Source organism: Salvelinus namaycush, chromosome 4 (genome assembly GCF_016432855.1).
Source record: "Salvelinus namaycush isolate Seneca chromosome 4, SaNama_1.0, whole genome shotgun sequence".
NCBI lineage: Eukaryota > Metazoa > Chordata > Actinopteri > Salmoniformes > Salmonidae > Salvelinus > Salvelinus namaycush.
Window position 1 is genome coordinate 83,827,906 of NC_052310.1, and position 19,318 is coordinate 83,847,223.

Consider the following 19,318-nt stretch of genomic DNA (forward strand, 5'->3'; position numbering starts at 1 on the left):
CCTGCTGCCTTCTCTACTCTACAACTGGTCTTTCCCTACAGAAACCCCCTGCTGCCTTCTCTACTCTACAACTGGTCTTTCCCTACAGAAACCCCCTGCTGCCTTCTCTCTCTACAACTGGTCTTTCCCTACAGAAACCCCCTGCTGCCTTCTCTACTCTACAACTGGTCTTTCCCTACAGAAACCCCCTGCTGCATCTTCTCTACAACTGGTCTTTCCCTACAGAAACCCCCTGCTGCCTTCTCTACTCTACAACTGGTCTTTCCCTACAGAAACCCCCTGCTGCCTTCTCTACTCTACAACTGGTCTTTCCCTACAGAAACCCCCTGCTGCCTTCTCTACAACTGGCCTTTCCCTACAGAAACACCCTGCTGCCTTCTTCTACTCACAAACTGGTCTCTTTCCCTACAGAACCCCCTGCTGCCTTCTCTTCTCTACAACTGGTCTTTCCCTACAGAAACCCCCTGCGATGCTTCTCTACTCTACAATGGTCTTTCCCTACAGACCCCCCTGCTGCCTTCTCTTCTATACAATGGTCTTCCCTACAGAAACCCCCTGCTGTCTTCTCTACTCTACAACTGGTCTTTCCCTACAGAACCCCCCTGCTGCCTTCTCTACTCTACAACTGATCTTTCCCTACAGAAACCCCCTGCTGCCTTCTCTTCAACTGGTCTTTCCCTTCAGAAATCCCCTGCTGCCTTCTGTAATCTACAACTGGTCTTTCCCTACAGAAACACCCTGCTGCCTTCTCTACAACTGGCCTTTCCCTACAGAAACACCCTGCTGCCTTCTCTACTCTACAACTGGTCTTTCCCTACAGAACCCTGCTGCCTCTCTACAATGGTCTTCCCTACAGAAAACCCCTGCTGCCTTCTCTACTCTCCAACTGGTCTTTCCCCTACAGAAACCCCCTTGCTGCCTTCTCTACATGGTCTTTCCCTACAGAAACCCTGCTGCCCCTCTCTTCTCTACAACTGGTCTTTCCCTACAGAAACCCCCTGCTGCCTTCTCTACTCTACAACTGGTCTTTCCCTACAGAAACCCCCTGCTGCCTTCTCTACTCTACAACTGGTCTTTCCCTACAGAAACCCCCTGCTGCCTTCTCTACAACTGGTCTTTCCCTACAGAAACCCCCTGCTGCCTTCTCTTCTCTACAACTGGTCTTTCCCTACAGAAACCACCTGCTGCCTTCTCTACTCTACAACTGGTCTTTCCCTACAGAAACCCCCTGCTGCCTTCTCTTCTCTACAACTGGTCTTTCCCTACAGAAACCCCCTGCTGCCTCTCTCTACAACTGGTCTTTCCCTACAGAAACCCCCTGCTGCCTTCTCTCTACAACTGGTCTTTCCTACAGAAAACCCCCTGCTGCCTTCTCTTCTCTACAACTGGTCTTTCCCTACAGAAACCCCCTGCTGCCTTCTCTACTCTACAACTGGTCTTTCCCTACAGAAACCCCCTGCTGCCTTCTCTGACTCTACAACTGGTCTTTCCCTACAGAAACCCCCTGCTGCCTCTCATACAACTGGTCTTCCTACAGAAACCCCCTGCTGCCTTCTGCTCAACTGTCTTTCCCTACAGAAACCCCCTGCTGCCTTCTCTGCTCTACAACTGGTCTTTCCCTACAGAAACCCCCTGCTGCCTTCTCTGCTCTACAACTGGTCTTTCCCTACAGAAACCCCCTGCTGCCTTCTCTACTCTACAACTGGTCTTTCCCTACAGAAACCCCTGCTGCCTTCTCTACTCTACAACTGGTCTTTCCTACAGAAACCCCCTGCTGCCTTCTTCTCTACAACTGGTCTTTCCCTACAGAAACCCCCTGCTGCCTTCTCTACTCTACAACTGGTCTTTCCCTACAGAAACCCCCTGCTGCCTTCTCTTCTCTACAACTGGTCTTTCCCTACAGAAACCCCCTGCTGCCTTCTCTACTCTACAACTGGTCTTTCCCTACAGAAACCCCCTGCTGCTCTCTGCTCTACAACTGGTCTTTCCCTACAGAAACCCCCTGCTGCCTTCTCTTTCTACAACTGGTCTTTCCCTTCAGAATCCCCTGCTGCCTTCTCTAATCTACAACTGGTCTTTCCCTACAGAAACACCCTGCTGCCTTCTCTACAACTGGCCTTTCCCTACAGAAACCCCTGCTGCCTTCTCTACTCTACAACTGGTCTTTCCCTACAGAAACCCCCTGCTGCTTCTCTACTCTACAACTGGTCTTTCCCTACAGAAAACCCCTGCTGCCTTCTCGACCAACTGGTCTTTCCCTACAGAAACCCCTACTGTCTTCTCTACTCTACAACTGGTCTTTCCCTACAGAAACCCCCTGCTGCCTTCTCTTCTCTACAACTGGTCTTTCCCTACAGAAACCCCCTGCTGCCTTCTCTTCTCTACAACTGGTCTTTCCCTACAGAAACCCCCTGCTGCCTTCTCTACAACTGGTCTTTCCCTACAGAAACCCCCTGCTGCCTTCTCTACAACTGGTCTTTCCCTACAGAAACCCCCTGCTGCCTTCTCTTCTCTACAACTGGTCTTTCCCTACAGAAACCCCCTGCTGCCTTCTCTTCTCTACAACTGGTCTTTCCCTACAGAAACCCCCTGCTGCCTTCTCTTCTCTACAACTGGTCTTTCCCTACAGAAACCCCCTGCTGCCTTCTCTACAACTGGTCTTTCCCTACAGAAACCCCCTGCTGCCTTCTCTACAACTGGTCTTTCCCTACAGAAACCCCCTGCGGCCTTCTCTTCTCTACAACTGGTCTTTCCCTACAGAAACCCCCTGCTGCCTTCTCTACAACTGGTCTTTCCCTACAGAAACCCCCTGCTGCCTTTACTACAACTGGTCTTTCCCTACAGAAACCCCCTGCTGCCTTCTCTTCTCTACAACTGGTCTTTCCCTACAGAAACCCCCTGCTGCCATCTCTACAACTGGTCTTTCCCTACAGAAACCCCCTGCTGCCTTCTCTTCTCTACAACTGGTCTTTCCCTACAGAAACCCCCTGCTGCCTTCTCTACTCTACAACTGGTCTTTCCCTACAGAAACCCCCTGCTGCCTTCTCTACTCTACAACTGGTCTTTCCCTACAGAAACCCCCTGCTGCCTTCTCTACTCTACAACTGGTCTTTCCCTACAGAAACCCCCTGCTGCCTTCTCTACAACTGGTCTTTCCCTACAGAAACCCCCTGCTGCCTTCTCTTCTCTACAACTGGTCTTTCCCTACAGAAACCACCTGCTGCCTTCTCTACTCTACAACTGGTCTTTCCCTACAGAAACCCCCTGCTGCCTTCTCTTCTCTACAACTGGTCTTTCCCTACAGAAACCCCCTGCTGCCTTCTCTACAACTGGTCTTTCCCTACAGAAACCCCCTGCTGCCTTCTCTACAACTGGTCTTTCCCTACAGAAACCCCCTGCTGCCTTCTCTTCTCTACAACTGGTCTTTCCCTACAGAAACCCCCTGCTGCCTTCTCTACTCTACAACTGGTCTTTCCCTACAGAAACCCCCTGCTGCCTTCTCTGCTCTACAACTGGTCTTTCCCTACAGAAACCCCCTGCTGCCTTCTCTGCTCTACAACTGGTCTTTCCCTACAGAAACCCCCTGCTGCCTTCTCTGCTCTACAACTGGTCTTTCCCTACAGAAACCCCCTGCTGCCTTCTCTACTCTACAACTGGTCTTTCCCTACAGAAACCCCCTGCTGCCTTCTCTACTCTACAACTGGTCTTTCCCTACAGAAACCCCCTGCTGCCTTCTCTACAACTGGTCTTTCCCTACAGAAACCCCCTGCTGCCTTCTCTACAACTGGTCTTTCCCTACAGAAACCCCCTACTGTCTTCTCTACTCTACAACTGGTCTTTCCCTACAGAAACCCCCTGCTGCCTTCTCTTCTCTACAACTGGTCTTTCCCTACAGAAACCCCCTGCTGCCTTCTCTACAACTGGTCTTTCCCTACAGAAACCCCCTGCTGCCTTCTCTTCTCTACAACTGGTCTTTCCCTACAGAAACCCCCTGCTGCCTTCTCTACAACTGGTCTTTCCCTACAGAAACCCCCTGCTGCCTTCTCTACTCTACAACTGGTCTTTCCCTACAGAAACCCCCTGCTGCCTTCTCTACTCTACAACTGGTCTTTCCCTACAGAAACCCCCTGCTGCCTTCTCTACAACTGGTCTTTCCCTACAGAAACCCCCTGCTGCCTTCTCTGCTCTACAACTGGCCTTTCCCTACAGAAACCCCCTGCTGCCTTCTCTGCTCTACAACTGGTCTTTCCCTACAGAAACCCCCTGCTGCCTTCTCTACTCTACAACTGGTCTTTCCCTACAGAAACCCCCTGCTGTCTTCTCTACAACTGGTCTTTCCCTACAGAAACCCCCTGCTGCCTTCTCTACTCTACAACTGGTCTTTCCCTACAGAAACCCCCTGCTGCCTTCTCTACTCTACAACTGGTCTTTCCCTACAGAAACCCCCTGCTGCCTTCTCTACTCTACAACTGGTCTTTCCCTACAGAAACCCCCTGCTGCCTTCTCTACAACTGGTCTTTCCCTACAGAAACCCCCTGCTGCCTTCTCTACAACTGGTCTTTCCCTACAGAAACCCCCTGCTGCCTTCTCTACTCTACAACTGGTCTTTCCCTACAGAAACCCCCTGCTGCCTTCTCTACAACTGGTCTTTCCCTACAGAAACCCCCTGCTGCCTTCTCTACTCTACAACTGGTCTTTCCCTACTAGCTCTGACTTTACTGATAGCTACTTTATTAAGGAGAAATGTACTGACTATGACTGAGATGTGGTTGTCCCACCTAGCCACTAACTGTAGTGTCTCTGGATCAGAGAGTCTGCTAAATGACTCACTACTGTAGTATCTCTGGATAAGAGTGTCTGCTAAATGACTCACTACTGTAGTGTCTCTGGATAAGAGAGTCTGCTAAATGACTCACTACCGTAGTGTCTCTGGATAAGAGAGTCTGCTAAATGACTCACTATTGTAGTGGCTCTGGATAAGAGAGTCTGCTAAATGACTCACTACTGTAGTATCTCTGGATAAGAGAGTCTGCTAAATGACTCACTACTGTAGTATCTCTGGATAAGAGAGTCTGCTAAATGACTCACTACTGTAGTATCTCTGGATAAGAGAGTCTGCTAAATGACTCACTACTGTAGTATCTCTGGATAAGAGAGTCTGCTAAATGACTAAAATGTCTGGCTCAGTTGATAGAGCATGGTGCTATCAACACCAGGGTCGTGAGTTTGATTCCCGCTGGGGCAACCAATAGGAAAATGTATGTAATAACTGCTGTAAGTTGCTTTGGATAAGATCATGTGCAAAACATTTTTTTAGGGGGACATATTTTCTTTTGTTTTGTGATTGTATTAGGGAGGGAACTTGCCTTGCGTCTCATGGAGGGGAAGGCCAGGGTGTTGAAGCCGACGGGACACTGGGGCCTGGCTGCGTTGATTTCCTGACGTAGCGCCTCCAGGTGTTTGATGGTGGGGGTGCGGCTCAGGCCCTCTGCCGTGCGCCACAGGAGCGTGGCACCACACAGGTCTATCAGAGAGCCATCCACCAGCTCCTGGCTCTCTGCCTCTACCTGAGGGGAGAGGGGACAATCTTCAAAACACGCAACAATACACCGCCATTTCATCATCAGAACAGAACATTCGTTAAAGTAACATCCCACATTTAACCTACTTTCAAAACATTCAGATAATTACACTTCAATAAAATGTAAACTGAGACTCAGCGATATGACGTTACCACGAATAGCACAGCAGATACAGAGATGAGACTCAGCGATATGACGTTACCACGAATAGCACAGCAGATACTGAGATGAGACTCAGCGATATGACGTTACCACGAATAGCACAGCAGATACAGAGATGAGACTCAGCGATATGACGTTACCACGAATAGCACAGCAGATACAGAGATGAGACTCAGCGATATGACGTTACCACGAATAGCACAGCAGATACAGAGATGAGACTCAGCGATATGACGTTACCACGAATAGCACAGCAGATACAGAGATGAGACTCAGCGATATGACGTTACCACGAATAGTACAGCAGATACTGAGATGAGACTCAGCGATATGACGTTACCACGAATAGCACAGCAGATACAGAGATGAGACTCAGCGATATGACGTTACCACGAATAGCACAGCAGATACTGAGATGAGTACGATGCATAACTTCACTCTCAGTCACACTGAGTATCTGTGCATGACTCCACTCTCTCAGTCACACTGAGCATCTGTGCATGACTCCACTCTCTCAGTCACACTGAGCATCTGTGCATGACTCCACTCTCTCAGTCACACTGAGCATCTGTGCATGACTCCACTCTCTGTCACACTGAGTATCTGTGCATGACTCCACTCTCTGTCACACTGAGTATCTGTGCATGACTCCACTCTATCACACTGAGCATCTGTGCATGACTTCACTCTCAGTCACACTGAGCATCTGTGCATGACTTCACTCTCTCAGTCACACTGAGTATCTGTGCATGACTCCACTCTCTGTCACACTGAGTATCTGTGCATGACTCCACTCTCTCAGTCACACTGAGTATCTGTGCATGACTTCACTCTCTCAGTCACACTGAGTATCTGTGCATGTACACAGGAGCGCTTCACGCTGCTACAAGGTGTGAGCTACGGGACCAAAACAGCTGAGAAGTTTAGCCGCGCGCTTCAACGCTCTTAGTTGTTGAGGAAATAGACCGGACAATACTGCTGTTTACTTTGTGCATCTCTGAGTCTACTTTTAAGGAGCACAGTGTTGAAGGGGTGTAGTGTCTCATATAGCCCTGTAGGTGGCAGGCTAGCCCATCTGTTCTCCACATCTCTGTATGGAGGTTGGAGAGCTGGTACACATTACTGACAAACACACCACACCCAACTCACATCCTGTCTCAAACACGACACCCAACTCACATCCTGTCTCAAACACGACACCCAACTCACATCCTGTCTCAAACACCACACGACACCCAACTCACATCCTGTCTCAAACACCACACCCAACTCACATCCTGTCTCAAACACCACACCCAACTCACATCCTGTCTCAAACACGACACCCAACTCACATCCTGTCTCAAACACGACACCCAACTCACATCCTGTCTCAAACACAACGCAACTACTCACATCCTGTCTCAAACACGACACCCAACTCACATCCTGTCTCAAACACCACACCCAACTCACATCCCGTCTCAAACACGACACCCAACTCACATCCCGTCTCAAACACGACACCCAACTCACATCCCGTCTCAAACACGACACCCAACTCACATCCCGTCTCAAACACACACTAGTACGGGCATCTCCTGCACACACACACACACACACACACACACACACACACACACACACACACACACACACACACACATTAATCATGTCACACTCATTATAAATCAAGGCAGACTTTTATCACGACACACTGTAAGGACTCCAGGCTCTGGGGAGGGTGTGAGTGTGTGTTCTCCTATGGGTCTATCCTTAATTACAATCACTTCAACCCTGAACAACTGGGGAAGGACAAACAGGCCTACTGGCACTGGGTTCTGGCTGTGTGTGTGTATGTGAGCATGTCTGCATGCGCATATCTGTGTGTTTGTGTGGATGGTTTGTGCTGTGTGTGGTGGGGGGGGGTGAAGGGCATACTGTAGGACACTATGCTGCTTTGTTGACCGCTTCTGTTTTCCCCAGTCACCTGCCTGGTGGACAGAGTCCTCTACTGACGGACGGACACACACACCCCATTTAACATAGATACATATCCTGTAAATACTACCCTTAAAATGTACAACTACAGGCTGGGTATACTGCCATAGGCTACAGCCTCAAATCAACTACAGGCTGGTTATACTGCCATAGGCTACAGTCTCAAATCAACTACAGGCTGGGTATACTGCCATAGGGTACAGCCTCAAATCAACTACAGGCTGGGTATACTGCCATAGGCTACAGCCTCAAATCAACTACAGGCTGGGTATACTGCCATAGGCTACAGCCTCAAATCAACTACAGGCTGGGTATACTGCCATAGGCTACAGCCTCAAATCAACTACAGGCTGGGTATACTGCCATAGGCTACAGGCTCTAGTCACTGACATTCACACTAAACCTAAGACATGTCAAGGAGAAGACAAAGGCCTAAACATGTTCTTGTTCTAAGTTTGCCCTTTTCCTTAAATAAATGTTTTGATCAGTAAAAGGGTCTTGCTAAGGCTTACCAGGCTTCTTCATTTGGAGCTGAAAAGTTGCAGATTAAAAATAGGGCAATCTGTGATTGCTACTGTACATACATTTTTGGACATATTTTTGTTTTATATAGTACACATTGAGTCTTGAAGAATATAACTTATAAAATGCCTAATTAGCTTAGTTCAACTGTCGTACCTCATCAGAATTCCAAATATAAGCTTGTTATCCTTTGCTGTTTGTAAACAACGTAAATGTAAACAAACACTGTATAGCCTCAAAACATGGTTAAAACTATACGTTTGACATCATGGATGGTCAGTCCTCGTATCCATAGCTCGGTCTATGAATATGAGTGGTTCCATTTCTCCAGCCCCATCTGTTTACCAAATCAGTAATGACGCTTGGTTTTTGTTTAAGCTGCAGCTTGCCCCTTTAAATTCAGGATAAATGGTGAAGTGTGGTATTGTTATTCTTCCCCATGACATTACTGTACCCTGCAGCTGTGTGGAGGTTTATCTAATTCATGTTACTGCACTACTTTATACAGGAGGGAACAGGGAAGGTGGGTGACTGCATTACATTATACAGGAGGGAACAGGGAAGGTGGGTGACTGCATTACATTATACAGGAGGGTACAGGGAAGGTAGGTGACTGCATTACATTATACAGGAGGGAACAGGGAAGGTAGGTGACTGCATTACATTATACAGGAGGGTACAGGGAAGGTAGGTGACTGCACTACTTTATACAGGAGGGAACAGGGAAGGTAGGTGACTGCATTACATTATACAGGAGGGAACAGGGAAGGTAGGTGACTGCATTACATTATACAGGAGGGAACAGGGAAGGTAGGTGACTGCATTACATTATACAGGAGGGAACAGGGAAGGTAGGTGACTGCACTACTTTATACAGGAGGGCTCAGGGAAGGTTGGTGACTACACTACTTTATACAGGAGGGCTCAGGGAAGGTAGGTGACTACACTACCTTATACAGGAGGGAACAGGGAAGGTAGGTGACTGCATTACATTATACAGGAGGGAACAGGGAAGGTAGGTGACTGCATTACATTATACAGGAGGGAACAGGGAAGGTAGGTGACTGCACTACTTTATACAGGAGGGCTCAGGGAAGGTTGGTGACTACACTACCTTATACAGGAGGGAACAGGGAAGGTAGGTGACTACACTACTTTATACAGGAGGTACAGGGAAGGTAGGTGACTGCATTACATTATACAGGAGGGCTCAGGGAAGGTAGGTGACTGCATTACATTATACAGGAGGGTACAGGGAAGGTAGGTGACTGCACTACTTTATACAGGAGGGCTCAGGGAAGGTAGGTGACTGCACTACTTTATACAGGAGGGTACAGGGAAGGTAGGTGACTGCATTACATTATACAGGAGGGCTCAGGGAAGGTAGGTGACTGCATTACATTATACAGGAGGGAACAGGGAAGGTAGGTGACTGCATTACATTATGCAGGAGGGCTCAGGGAAGGTAGGTGACTACACTACCTTATACAGGAGGGAACAGGGAAGGTAGGTGACTACATTACTTTATACAGGAGGGCTCAGGGAAGGTAGGTGACTGCATTACATTATACAGGAGGGAACAGGGAAGGTGGGTGACTGCATTACATTGTACAGGAGGGTACAGGGAAGGTAGGTGACTACATTACATTATACAGGAGGGCTCAGGGAAGGTAGATGACTACATTACATTATACAGGAGGGCTCAGGGAAGGTAGGTGACTGCATTACTTTATACAGGAGGTCATTTTCCTGTGGCATTCTGTAGATCCGTGGTTCCCAACCGGTGTGCCGAGGCCTTGAGGAACTCTCAGGTGCGCTGTGAAACTGTTTCTTTTTTAAACACTCACTTATTAACGTGACCAGTGGACTTTGACTTGGGAGCACTAGTGGCGGTCAGGTAAAACATTAAACGTCACTTGGTTAAATCTGTGTGGTTGTTTTAAGTCCAGTGTTCTCAGGCTGATGTTACATTTGAGAGGTGAGCATCAGGAGCAATTTGGACAATTTTACTTCGTCTGTGAAAACCGTTAGCACAGACAAGTCTGATTAGAATTAGCCAGAGTCATTTATTTCTTAATATATGGTTTTGGGCTTAGCTATACCAGAACCTCTGGTACTGTATGGCTCTGGGATTAGCTATACCAGAGCCTCTGGTACTGTATGGCTCTGGGCTTAGCTATCCCAGAGCCTCTGGTACTGTATGGCTCCGGGCTTAGTTATACCAGAGCCTCTGGTACTGTATGGATCTGGGATTAGCTATACCAGAGCCTCTGGTACTGTATGGCTCTGGGATTAGCTATACCAGAACCTCTGGTACTGTATGGCTCTGGGATTAGCTATACCAGAACCTCTGGTACTGTATGGATCTGGGATTAGCTATACCAGAGCCTCTGGTACTGTATGGCTCTGGGATTAGCTATACCAGAGCCTCTGGTACTGTATGGCTCTGGGATTAGCTATACCAGAGCCTCTGGTACTGTATGGCTCTGGGATTAGCTATACCAGAGCCTCTGGTACTGTATGGCTCTGGGATTAGCTATACCAGAGCCTCTGGTACTGTATGGATCTGGGATTAGCTATACCAGAGCCTCTGCCATAGAAACACACAGAGCATAGCTGTGTCTCCGTGGTTGCACCTTTACAATGCAGAAAACCGCTGGTCTCTAGCCCAAACCGTTCAAAACTAAAAGACCGGAGCTACATTTTTCTCTTCCTGCCACGTTGTGTCTAAGAACAGCCCTTAGCCGTGGTATATTGGTCATATACCACACTCCCTCAGGCCTTACTTCTTAAATATACTACAGTATTTTTTCCCATGTGGGCTAAGAGTTGTGCAAGGTTGGTAGAATCTTATTCAGAATGATTCACAGCTGTAACGGCAGCCAAAGGGTGTTTCCGTCCAAGTATGAACTCTGGGTTGTGAAGACATACACAATCAATACATCTATTTTTTTTTTAATTAATTAGGAACAATTCCGTAGATCGGAAGGAAACAAATCTCATTTAATGCCTTTTTAGATTTCCTTGTCAGGCAGATAAATATGAAGACTGTGCAAAGCGTACGTGTAGACTTTCACCAGGCTCTGTACATGATGAAACAAGGGACATTTCTATTGGTGCCCCACCCAGTATCTAAAACAGCCAATCAGCTTTGAAATAGGAAGTGGGTTCTTTAATGCTGGAGCACACATGGTTAACTCTTCACTATTAAAAGCTCCACATAACGTACTCGTTCATTTGTTGCTGCATCGGTAGACATGAAGAGAGGGATGAGAGAAGAAGGGGAGGAGGGGAGGAGGAGGAGGAAGAGAGGTGAAAGTGGAGAGGCAGGATGATGCTTGATAAAGACCTGCGCTGCCATTTGGAATTGCTAACAAGTAGTGAAAAACAAACACTTGTGGAATCATACTTCTCTCTCTCTCTCTCTATCCCCCTCTCTTTAGAGTAGAATGGGTTTTCACGTTACCCCTCTCCTCCCTCCCCCTCTCTCTCTCTATCCCCATCTCTTTAGAGTAGAATGGGTTTTTACATTACCCCTCTCCTCCCTCCCTCCCCCTCTCTCTCTCTATCCCCCTCTCTTTAGAGTAGAATGGGTTTTTACGTTACCCCTCTCCTCCCTCCCTCTCTCACCATCTTGCCCTCTGTGTGTGTGTGTGTGTGTGTCTCTCACCATCTTGCCCTGTGTGTGTGTGTGTGTGTGTGTGTGTGTGTGTGTGTGTGTGTGTGTGTGTGTGTGTGTGTGTGTCTCTCACCATCTTGCCCCGCTGCTGAGCGGAGCGGGTCTCTCGGAGCGTGAAGACGTGACCGCAGACGGAGATCTCTCTCCAGACGCCCGGTTTGGAGTCCTCTGTGAAGCCGTGGCGAGGGTGCATCACCAGCACGCCGTTGGTGGTCAGCCCGTCCATCTGACCGTCACACGTCTTCCATTTAGCTGCCTTCTCCTGACGGGAGCAGGGAGGGGGGGGGGGGGGGGGTTAGAGAGGGAAATAGAAAGTAAATTGTTCATTTTCTTTATGGTGTCATGATTTACTGTACTGTGTGGTATGTACCTTTCTGAACATGATTTACTGTACTGTGTGGTATGTACCTTTCTGAACATGATTTACTGTACTGTGTGGTATGTACCTTTCTGAACATGATTTACTGTACTGTGTGGTATGTACCTTTCTGAACATGATTTACTGTACTGTGTGGTATGTACCTTTCTGAACATGATTTACTGTACTGTGTGGTATGTACCTTTCTGAACATGATTTACTGTACTGTGTGGTATGTACCTTTCTGAACATGATTTACTGTACTGTGTGGTATGTACCTTTCTGAACATTTTAACAAATCAAATTAAAGAGGGAGGTGAAAACCCCCCCCATTTTAATTTTTGTGACACACAGACACACACCTCCCCTCCCCCCGTCCCACACACACTTCCCCTCCCCCCGTCCCACTCACCCCTAGGAAGATGTTCTTGGAGCTGTCGAAGCCGGCAGCGTAGATGCGTGCGGTGTAGGGGGGCGTCCTCTGACACATGACACGGCAGGCGAAGCGAGAGATGGTGCTCTGGACTGACTGGGTGTCTGAGTTACTCTGGCTCCCTGCCACCGTGTCGGTTACCACAAAGTCTATAGGGCTCTCCGTGGAACGACCAATCTGACAGGAGGAGGGAGGGGAACGGTGGGAGAGACAAGACAATATGTTACAACTAGGTTGACTTTATGTGGGAGACAGAGAGAGAGAGGGAGAAATGGGGAGAGAGAAAGACAGAGGACGTAAATGTGTTTAGAGACATTGACTGCACAGGTAGATTTAAAACTAATTCCATTCAAAACAGGTAATATGTTATTTAAACACATAACTAGGGGGTTTTACTTGTACTTCAGACTGCCTCACAGAAACAGGCTCCTGCCCTATGGGTCATTCTAACTCAGACAATACTTACTAACTTCATACTATAACTAGTAAACACACAACACATGTGAAAGTACAAACACAAGCCAATACATTCACATAAATATAAGAAAATGGATTCCCTAATATTCCCTAATAGTCCTATGGCCCCTGGTTAAAAGAAGTGAACTATACAGGGCAGGGATATTCAACTCTGACCCTACGAGGTCCGGAGCCTTTCTGTTCTACCTGATCATTAATATCATCCACCTGGTGTCCCAGGTCTAAACCTGTCCCTCATTAGAGGGGAATCACCCACCTGGTGTCCCAGGTCTAAACCAGTCCCTCATTAGAGGGGAATCACCCACCTGGTGTCCCAGGTCTAAACCAGTCCCTCATTAGAGGGGAATCACCCACCTGGTGTCCCAGGTCTAAACCTGTCCCTGATTAGAGGGGAATCACCCACCTGGTGTCCCAGGTCTAAATCAGTCCCTCATTAGAGGGGAATCACCCACCTGGTGTCCCAGGTCTAAACCTGTCCCTCATTAGAGGGGAATCACCCACCTGGTGTCCCAGGTCTAAACCAGTCCCTCATTAGAGGGGAATCACCCACCTGGTGTCCCAGGTCTAAATCAGTCCCTGATTAGAGGGGAATCACCCACCTGGTGTCCCAGGTCTAAATCAGTCCCTGATTAGAGGGGAATCACCCACCTGGTGTCCCAGGTCTAAACCAGTCCTTCATTAGAGGGGAATCACCCACCTGGTGTCCCAGGTCTAAATCAGTCCCTGATTAGAGGGGAATCACCCACCTGGTGTCCCAGGTCTAAACCTGTCCTTCATTAGAGGGGAATCACCCACCTGGTGTCCCAGGTCTAAATCAGTCCCTGATTAGAGGGGAATCACCCACCTGGTGTCCCAGGTCTAAACCAGTCCTTCATTAGAGGGGAATCACCCACCTGGTGTCCCAGGTCTAAACCAGTCCTTCATTAGAGGGGAATCACCCACCTGGTGTCCCAGGTCTAAATCAGTCCCTGATTAGAGGGGAATCACCCACCTGGTGTCCCAGGTCTAAACCAGTCCTTAATTAGAGGGGAATCACCCACCTGGTGTCCCAGGTCTAAACCAGTCCTTCATTAGAGGGGAATCACCCACCTGGTGTCCCAGGTCTAAACCAGTCCCTCAGAGGGGAATCACCCACCTGGTGTCCCAGGTCTAAATCAGTCCCTGATTAGAGGGGAATCACCCACCTGGTGTCCCAGGTCTAAATCAGTCCCTGATTAGAGGGGAATCACCCACCTGGTGTCCCAGGTCTAAACCTGTCCCTGATTAGAGGGGAATCACCCACCTGGTGTCCCAGGTCTAAACCAGTCCTTCATTAGAGGGGAATCACCCACCTGGTGTCCCAGGTCTAAACCAGTCCTTAATTAGAGGGGAATCACCCACCTGGTGTCCCAGGTCTAAACCAGTCCTTCATTAGAGGGGAATCACCCACCTGGTGTCCCAGGTCTAAACCAGTCCCTCAGAGGGGAATCACCCACCTGGTGTCCCAGGTCTAAACCTGTCCCTGATTAGAGGGGAATCACCCACCTGGTGTCCCAGGTCTAAATCAGTCCCTGATTAGAGGGGAATCACCCACCTGGTGTCCCAGGTCTAAACCAGTCCCTCATTAGAGGGGAATCACCCACCTGGTGTCACAGATCTAAACCAGTCCCTCATTAGAGGGGGACAATGAAAAAAATGCAGTGGAACTGGCTTGGAGGACCAGGGGGATATAAGGAACGTGGTGCACTACAGAGCACTTTGGGCCCTGGTCAAAAGAAGTGCACTACTTAGGGAATAGGGTGCACTACAGAGCCCTATGGGTCCTGGTCAAAAGAAGTGCACTACATTAGGGTTGGGTGACTAAGATTGTATCGTCTATCGATGTGTGACAGCTATCGTTGATGGTGGTGACATCGTGATGTCACAAACTCTGGTTTAGCATATTTAAAACTTGACTGCAGCGCCAGAGTCTGACAGCACGGCGAGCACACAGCACGGCGAGCACGGTGAGCACACAGCAGGGCGAGCACACAGCAGGGCGAGCACACAGCACGGCGAGCACACAGCACGGCGAGCACACAGCAGGGCGAGCACACAGCACGGCGAGCACACAGCAGGGCGAGCACACAGCACGGTGAGCACACAGCAGGGCGAGCACACAGCAGGGCGAGCACACAGCAGGGCGAGCACACAGCAGGGCGAGCACACAGCAGGGCGAGCACACAGCAGGGCGAGCACACAGCAGGGCGAGCACACAGCAGGGCGAGCACACAGCACGGCGAGCACACAGCACGGCGAGCACACAGCACGGCGACATGCCAAATGCCCTTTTTACCTAATTGCCAAAATGTTCAAAATATATGGTAGTTATTAACATAAAGCAACAGAACAATGTAGAAAGAGTACAGAGCACCAAAGCAGTGTAAAATCTCAGATAGGGCCTAACAGGTTCCCCCCCTCACCTCTCTAACATGTTATGTTCCTGGGCCTGGTGTCTGGCTTATTGTTTTAAACAGGAAGTAGCCCAGAAGACAGAATGTTCAGGATGTGCTTTACCCTGATGATCCAGACTAAATAACACCCTACACTTGATACGACTATAATATATACACTGCTCAAAAAAATAAAGGGAACACTAAAATAACACATCCTAGATCTGAATGAATGAAAAATTCTTATTAAATACTTTTTTCTTTACATAGTTGAATGTGCTGACAACAAAATCACACAAAAATTATCAATGGAAATCAAATTTATCAACCTATGGAGGTCTGGATTTGGAGTCACACTCAAAATTCAAGTGGAAAACCACACTACAGGCTGATCCAACTTTGATGTAATGTCCTTAAAACAAGTCAAAATGAGGCTCAGTAGTGTGTGTGGCCTCCACGTGCCTGTATGACCTCCCTACAACGCCTGGGCATGCTCCTGATGAGGTGGCGGATGGTCTCCTGAGGGATCTCCTCCCAGACCTGGACTAAAGCATCTGCCAACTCCTGGACAGTCTGTGGTGCAACGTGGCGTTGGTGGATGGAGCGAGACATGATGTCCCAGATGTGCTCAATTGGATTCAGGTCTGGGGAACGGGCGGGCCAGTCCATAGCATCAATGCCTTCCTCTTGCAGGAATTGCTGACACATTCCAGCCACATGAGGTCTAGCATTGTCTTGCATTAGGAGGAACCCAGGGCCAACCGCACCAGCATATGGTCTCACAAGGGCTCTGAGGATCTCATCTCGGTACCTAATGGCAGTCAGGCTACCACTGGCGAGCACATGGAGGGCTGTGCGGCCCCCCAAAGAAATGCCACCCCACACCATGACTGACCCACCGCCAAACCGGTCATGCTGGAGGGTGTTGCAGGCAGCAGAACGTTCTCCACGGCGTCTCCAGAGTGTCCATTTGCACAACAGAATGTGAAACGTGTGATTGACTTGGAGTTACATTGTGTTGTTTAAGTGTTCCCTTTATTTTTTTGAGCAGTGTATATATTCTTTTTTAAAGGTAGGCTAATATTACTGATATGAGTATTTTGTATGGACAAAAGAAACACTACCAAGTTGCAAATCTGCTGGTGGGCAGATGAAAGCAACATTCACCTCCACAAAACACTGTTTACATTGACGTCCATACTGAATGAAGCACTTAAAAAGGGACCTCACAGACACCCGTAACTTTTCCACTTCATTTAAGGGGGAAATTTGCATTAAATGTTTTTGTTTTTTTGCAACTGACTTAAAAGTGAAGGAAACGTTAAGAGAAAATGTCCTTAAGATGTTTTATGCAACTGGGCCCAGAACGATGAGTTCGTAGTTACCTGGAACATGTCTGTGTCGTTATCATGACTATACTCCACCACCACCGTCTGACCTCTGGATAACGTGTAGGAGATGCTGTGTTGGTCCTTGTTGCTGATAGCCTGGAGAGGGGAGGCAGGGACAGAGGGAGGGAGGACGGGAGGGAGGGACAGAGGGAGGGAGGATGGAAGAGGGGAGAGAGGGACAGAGGGAGGGAGGACGGAAGAGGGGAGGGAGGGAGGGAGGACGGGAGAGGGGAGGCAGGGACAGAGGGAGGGAGGACGGGAGAGGGGAGGGAGGGACAGAGGGAGGGAGGGAGGGAAAGAGGGAGGGAGGACGGGAGAGGGGAGGCAGGGACAGAGGGAGGGAGGACGGGAGAGGGGAGGGAGGGACGACGGGAGGGAGGGACAGAGGGAGGGAGGACGGGAGAGGGGAGGGAGGGACAGAGGGAGGGAGGACGGGAGAGGGGAGGGAGGGACAGAGGGAGGGAGGACGGGAGGGAGGGACAGAGGGAGGGAGGACGGGAGAGGGGAGGGAGGGACAGAGGACGGGAGAGGGGAGGCAGGGACAGAGGACGGGAGAGGGGAGGCAGGGACAGAGGGAGGGAGGACGGGAGAGAGGGGAGGCAGGGACAGAGGGAGGGCGGACGGGAGAGGGAGGGACAGAGGGAGGGAGGACAGGAGAGAGGGGAGGCAGGGACAGAGGGAGGGAGGGACAGGAGAGAGGGAGGACGGGAGAGGGGAGGGAGGGACAGAGGGAGGGAGGACGGGGGAGAGGGGAGGCAGGGACAGAGGGAGGGAGGACGGGAGAGGGGAGGCAGGGACAGAGGGAGGGAGGACGGGAGGGAGGGACAGAGGGAGGGAGGACGGGAGAGGGGAGGCAGGGACAGAGGGAGGGAGGACGGGAGAGGGGGGACGGAGACAGGGAAAGACGGGGGGAGGAACGTTCAGTATAGAAATGTTGAACAGAGAAGGTTCTGTCCTTAGCTCTTTTTGTTATATTTCTATCTGCTAAGTAGCGTTCTAGACGGTTCCCCTCCCACACACACCTCAATCACTATTCCAAACCATCTCCAACAACACCAGCCTCGTGGTTTAACAGGCCTGTTTAAAGACTTCATAAAGAGGATGGAAACAGACGTGTGTTTCCAAGGACACACACTTTGTAGGACATCTCTCTGCTGCCATTCATTGGACAGTTCACACTTAACTCTCCCGTAAACAGCCAGTGTGTTCCGTGTGTTTGTAAAGGCATGGTTCACATACTCACACTGTTAACCAAGGCAGGAGTGTTGTGGTGTGTGTGTGTGTGTGTGTGTGTGTGTGTGTGTGTGTGTAGGTGTGTCTTACCTTAGCTGCCTGTGCGGTGCAGGCAGCGTGTACTGTGCTGGGTTTGACCCCATTAGCCTTGGGTCTCTTAGACAGACTGAAACGGCTTTTCCTCCTGCCTCGATCACCGTTGGGTAGAGAGCCATTGTACCTAAAGAGACAGACAGAGATAAACAAGGGGATAGGATGCCATTTGGGAAGCATGAAGTGTTCATAGAGCAGGCAGGGGAAGATGTTTTGAGTTCACAGACATGCCTGTCATTGTGTGTGTGTGTGTGTGTGTGTGTGTGTGTGTGTGTGTGTGTGTGTGTGTGTGTGTGTGTGTGTGTGTGTGTGTGTGTGTGTGCTCCAGCTCTGCTGATAGCTCATCACTGTTTTCCATTGGAGACCAGGACCAACACTACTGTTATAATCATCTACCTGACAGCCTGGAGACCAACACTACTGTTATAATCATCTACCTGACAGCCTGGAGACCAACACTACTGTTATAATCATCTACCTGACAGCCTGGAGACCAACACTACTGTTATAATCATCTACCTGACAGCCTGGAGACCAGGACCAACACTACTGTTATAATCATCTACCTGACAGCCTGGAGACCAGGACCAACACTACTGTTATAATCATCTACCTGACAGCCTGGAGACCAACACTACTGTTATAATCATCTACCTGACAGCCTGGAGACCAACACTACTGTTATAATCATCTACCTGACAGCCTGGAGACCAACACTACTGTTATAATCATCTACCTGACAGCCTGGAGACCAACACTACTGTTATAATCATCTACCTGACAGCCTGGAGACCAACACTACTGTTATAATCATCTACCTGACAGTCTGGAGACCAACACTACTGTTATAATCATCTACCTGACAGCCTGGAGACCAGGACCAACACTACTGTTATAATCATCTACCTGACAGCCTGGAGACCAACACTACTGTTATAATCATCTACCTGACAGCCTGGAGACCAGGACCAACACTACTGTTATAATCATCTACCTG

At 49.2% G+C, this 19,318-nt stretch overlaps 1 protein-coding gene across 1 annotated transcript in view; it reads right to left on the reverse strand.

Moving 5' to 3' along the window:
- The window catches only part of LOC120046873 (E3 ubiquitin-protein ligase pellino homolog 1), a 59,907-nt gene that overhangs the window by 8,998 nt on the left and 31,591 nt on the right, over positions 1-19,318 (reverse strand). Inside the window, exons 3-7 of the mRNA XM_038992448.1 lie at positions 18,319-18,448; positions 16,990-17,091; positions 12,696-12,893; positions 11,999-12,187; positions 5,367-5,567 (exon numbers count right to left, since the gene is read on the reverse strand). Of these exons, the coding sequence (XP_038848376.1) occupies positions 5,367-5,567; positions 11,999-12,187; positions 12,696-12,893; positions 16,990-17,091; positions 18,319-18,448 (820 nt within the window). The remainder of the gene's footprint in view (positions 1-5,366; positions 5,568-11,998; positions 12,188-12,695; positions 12,894-16,989; positions 17,092-18,318; positions 18,449-19,318) is intronic.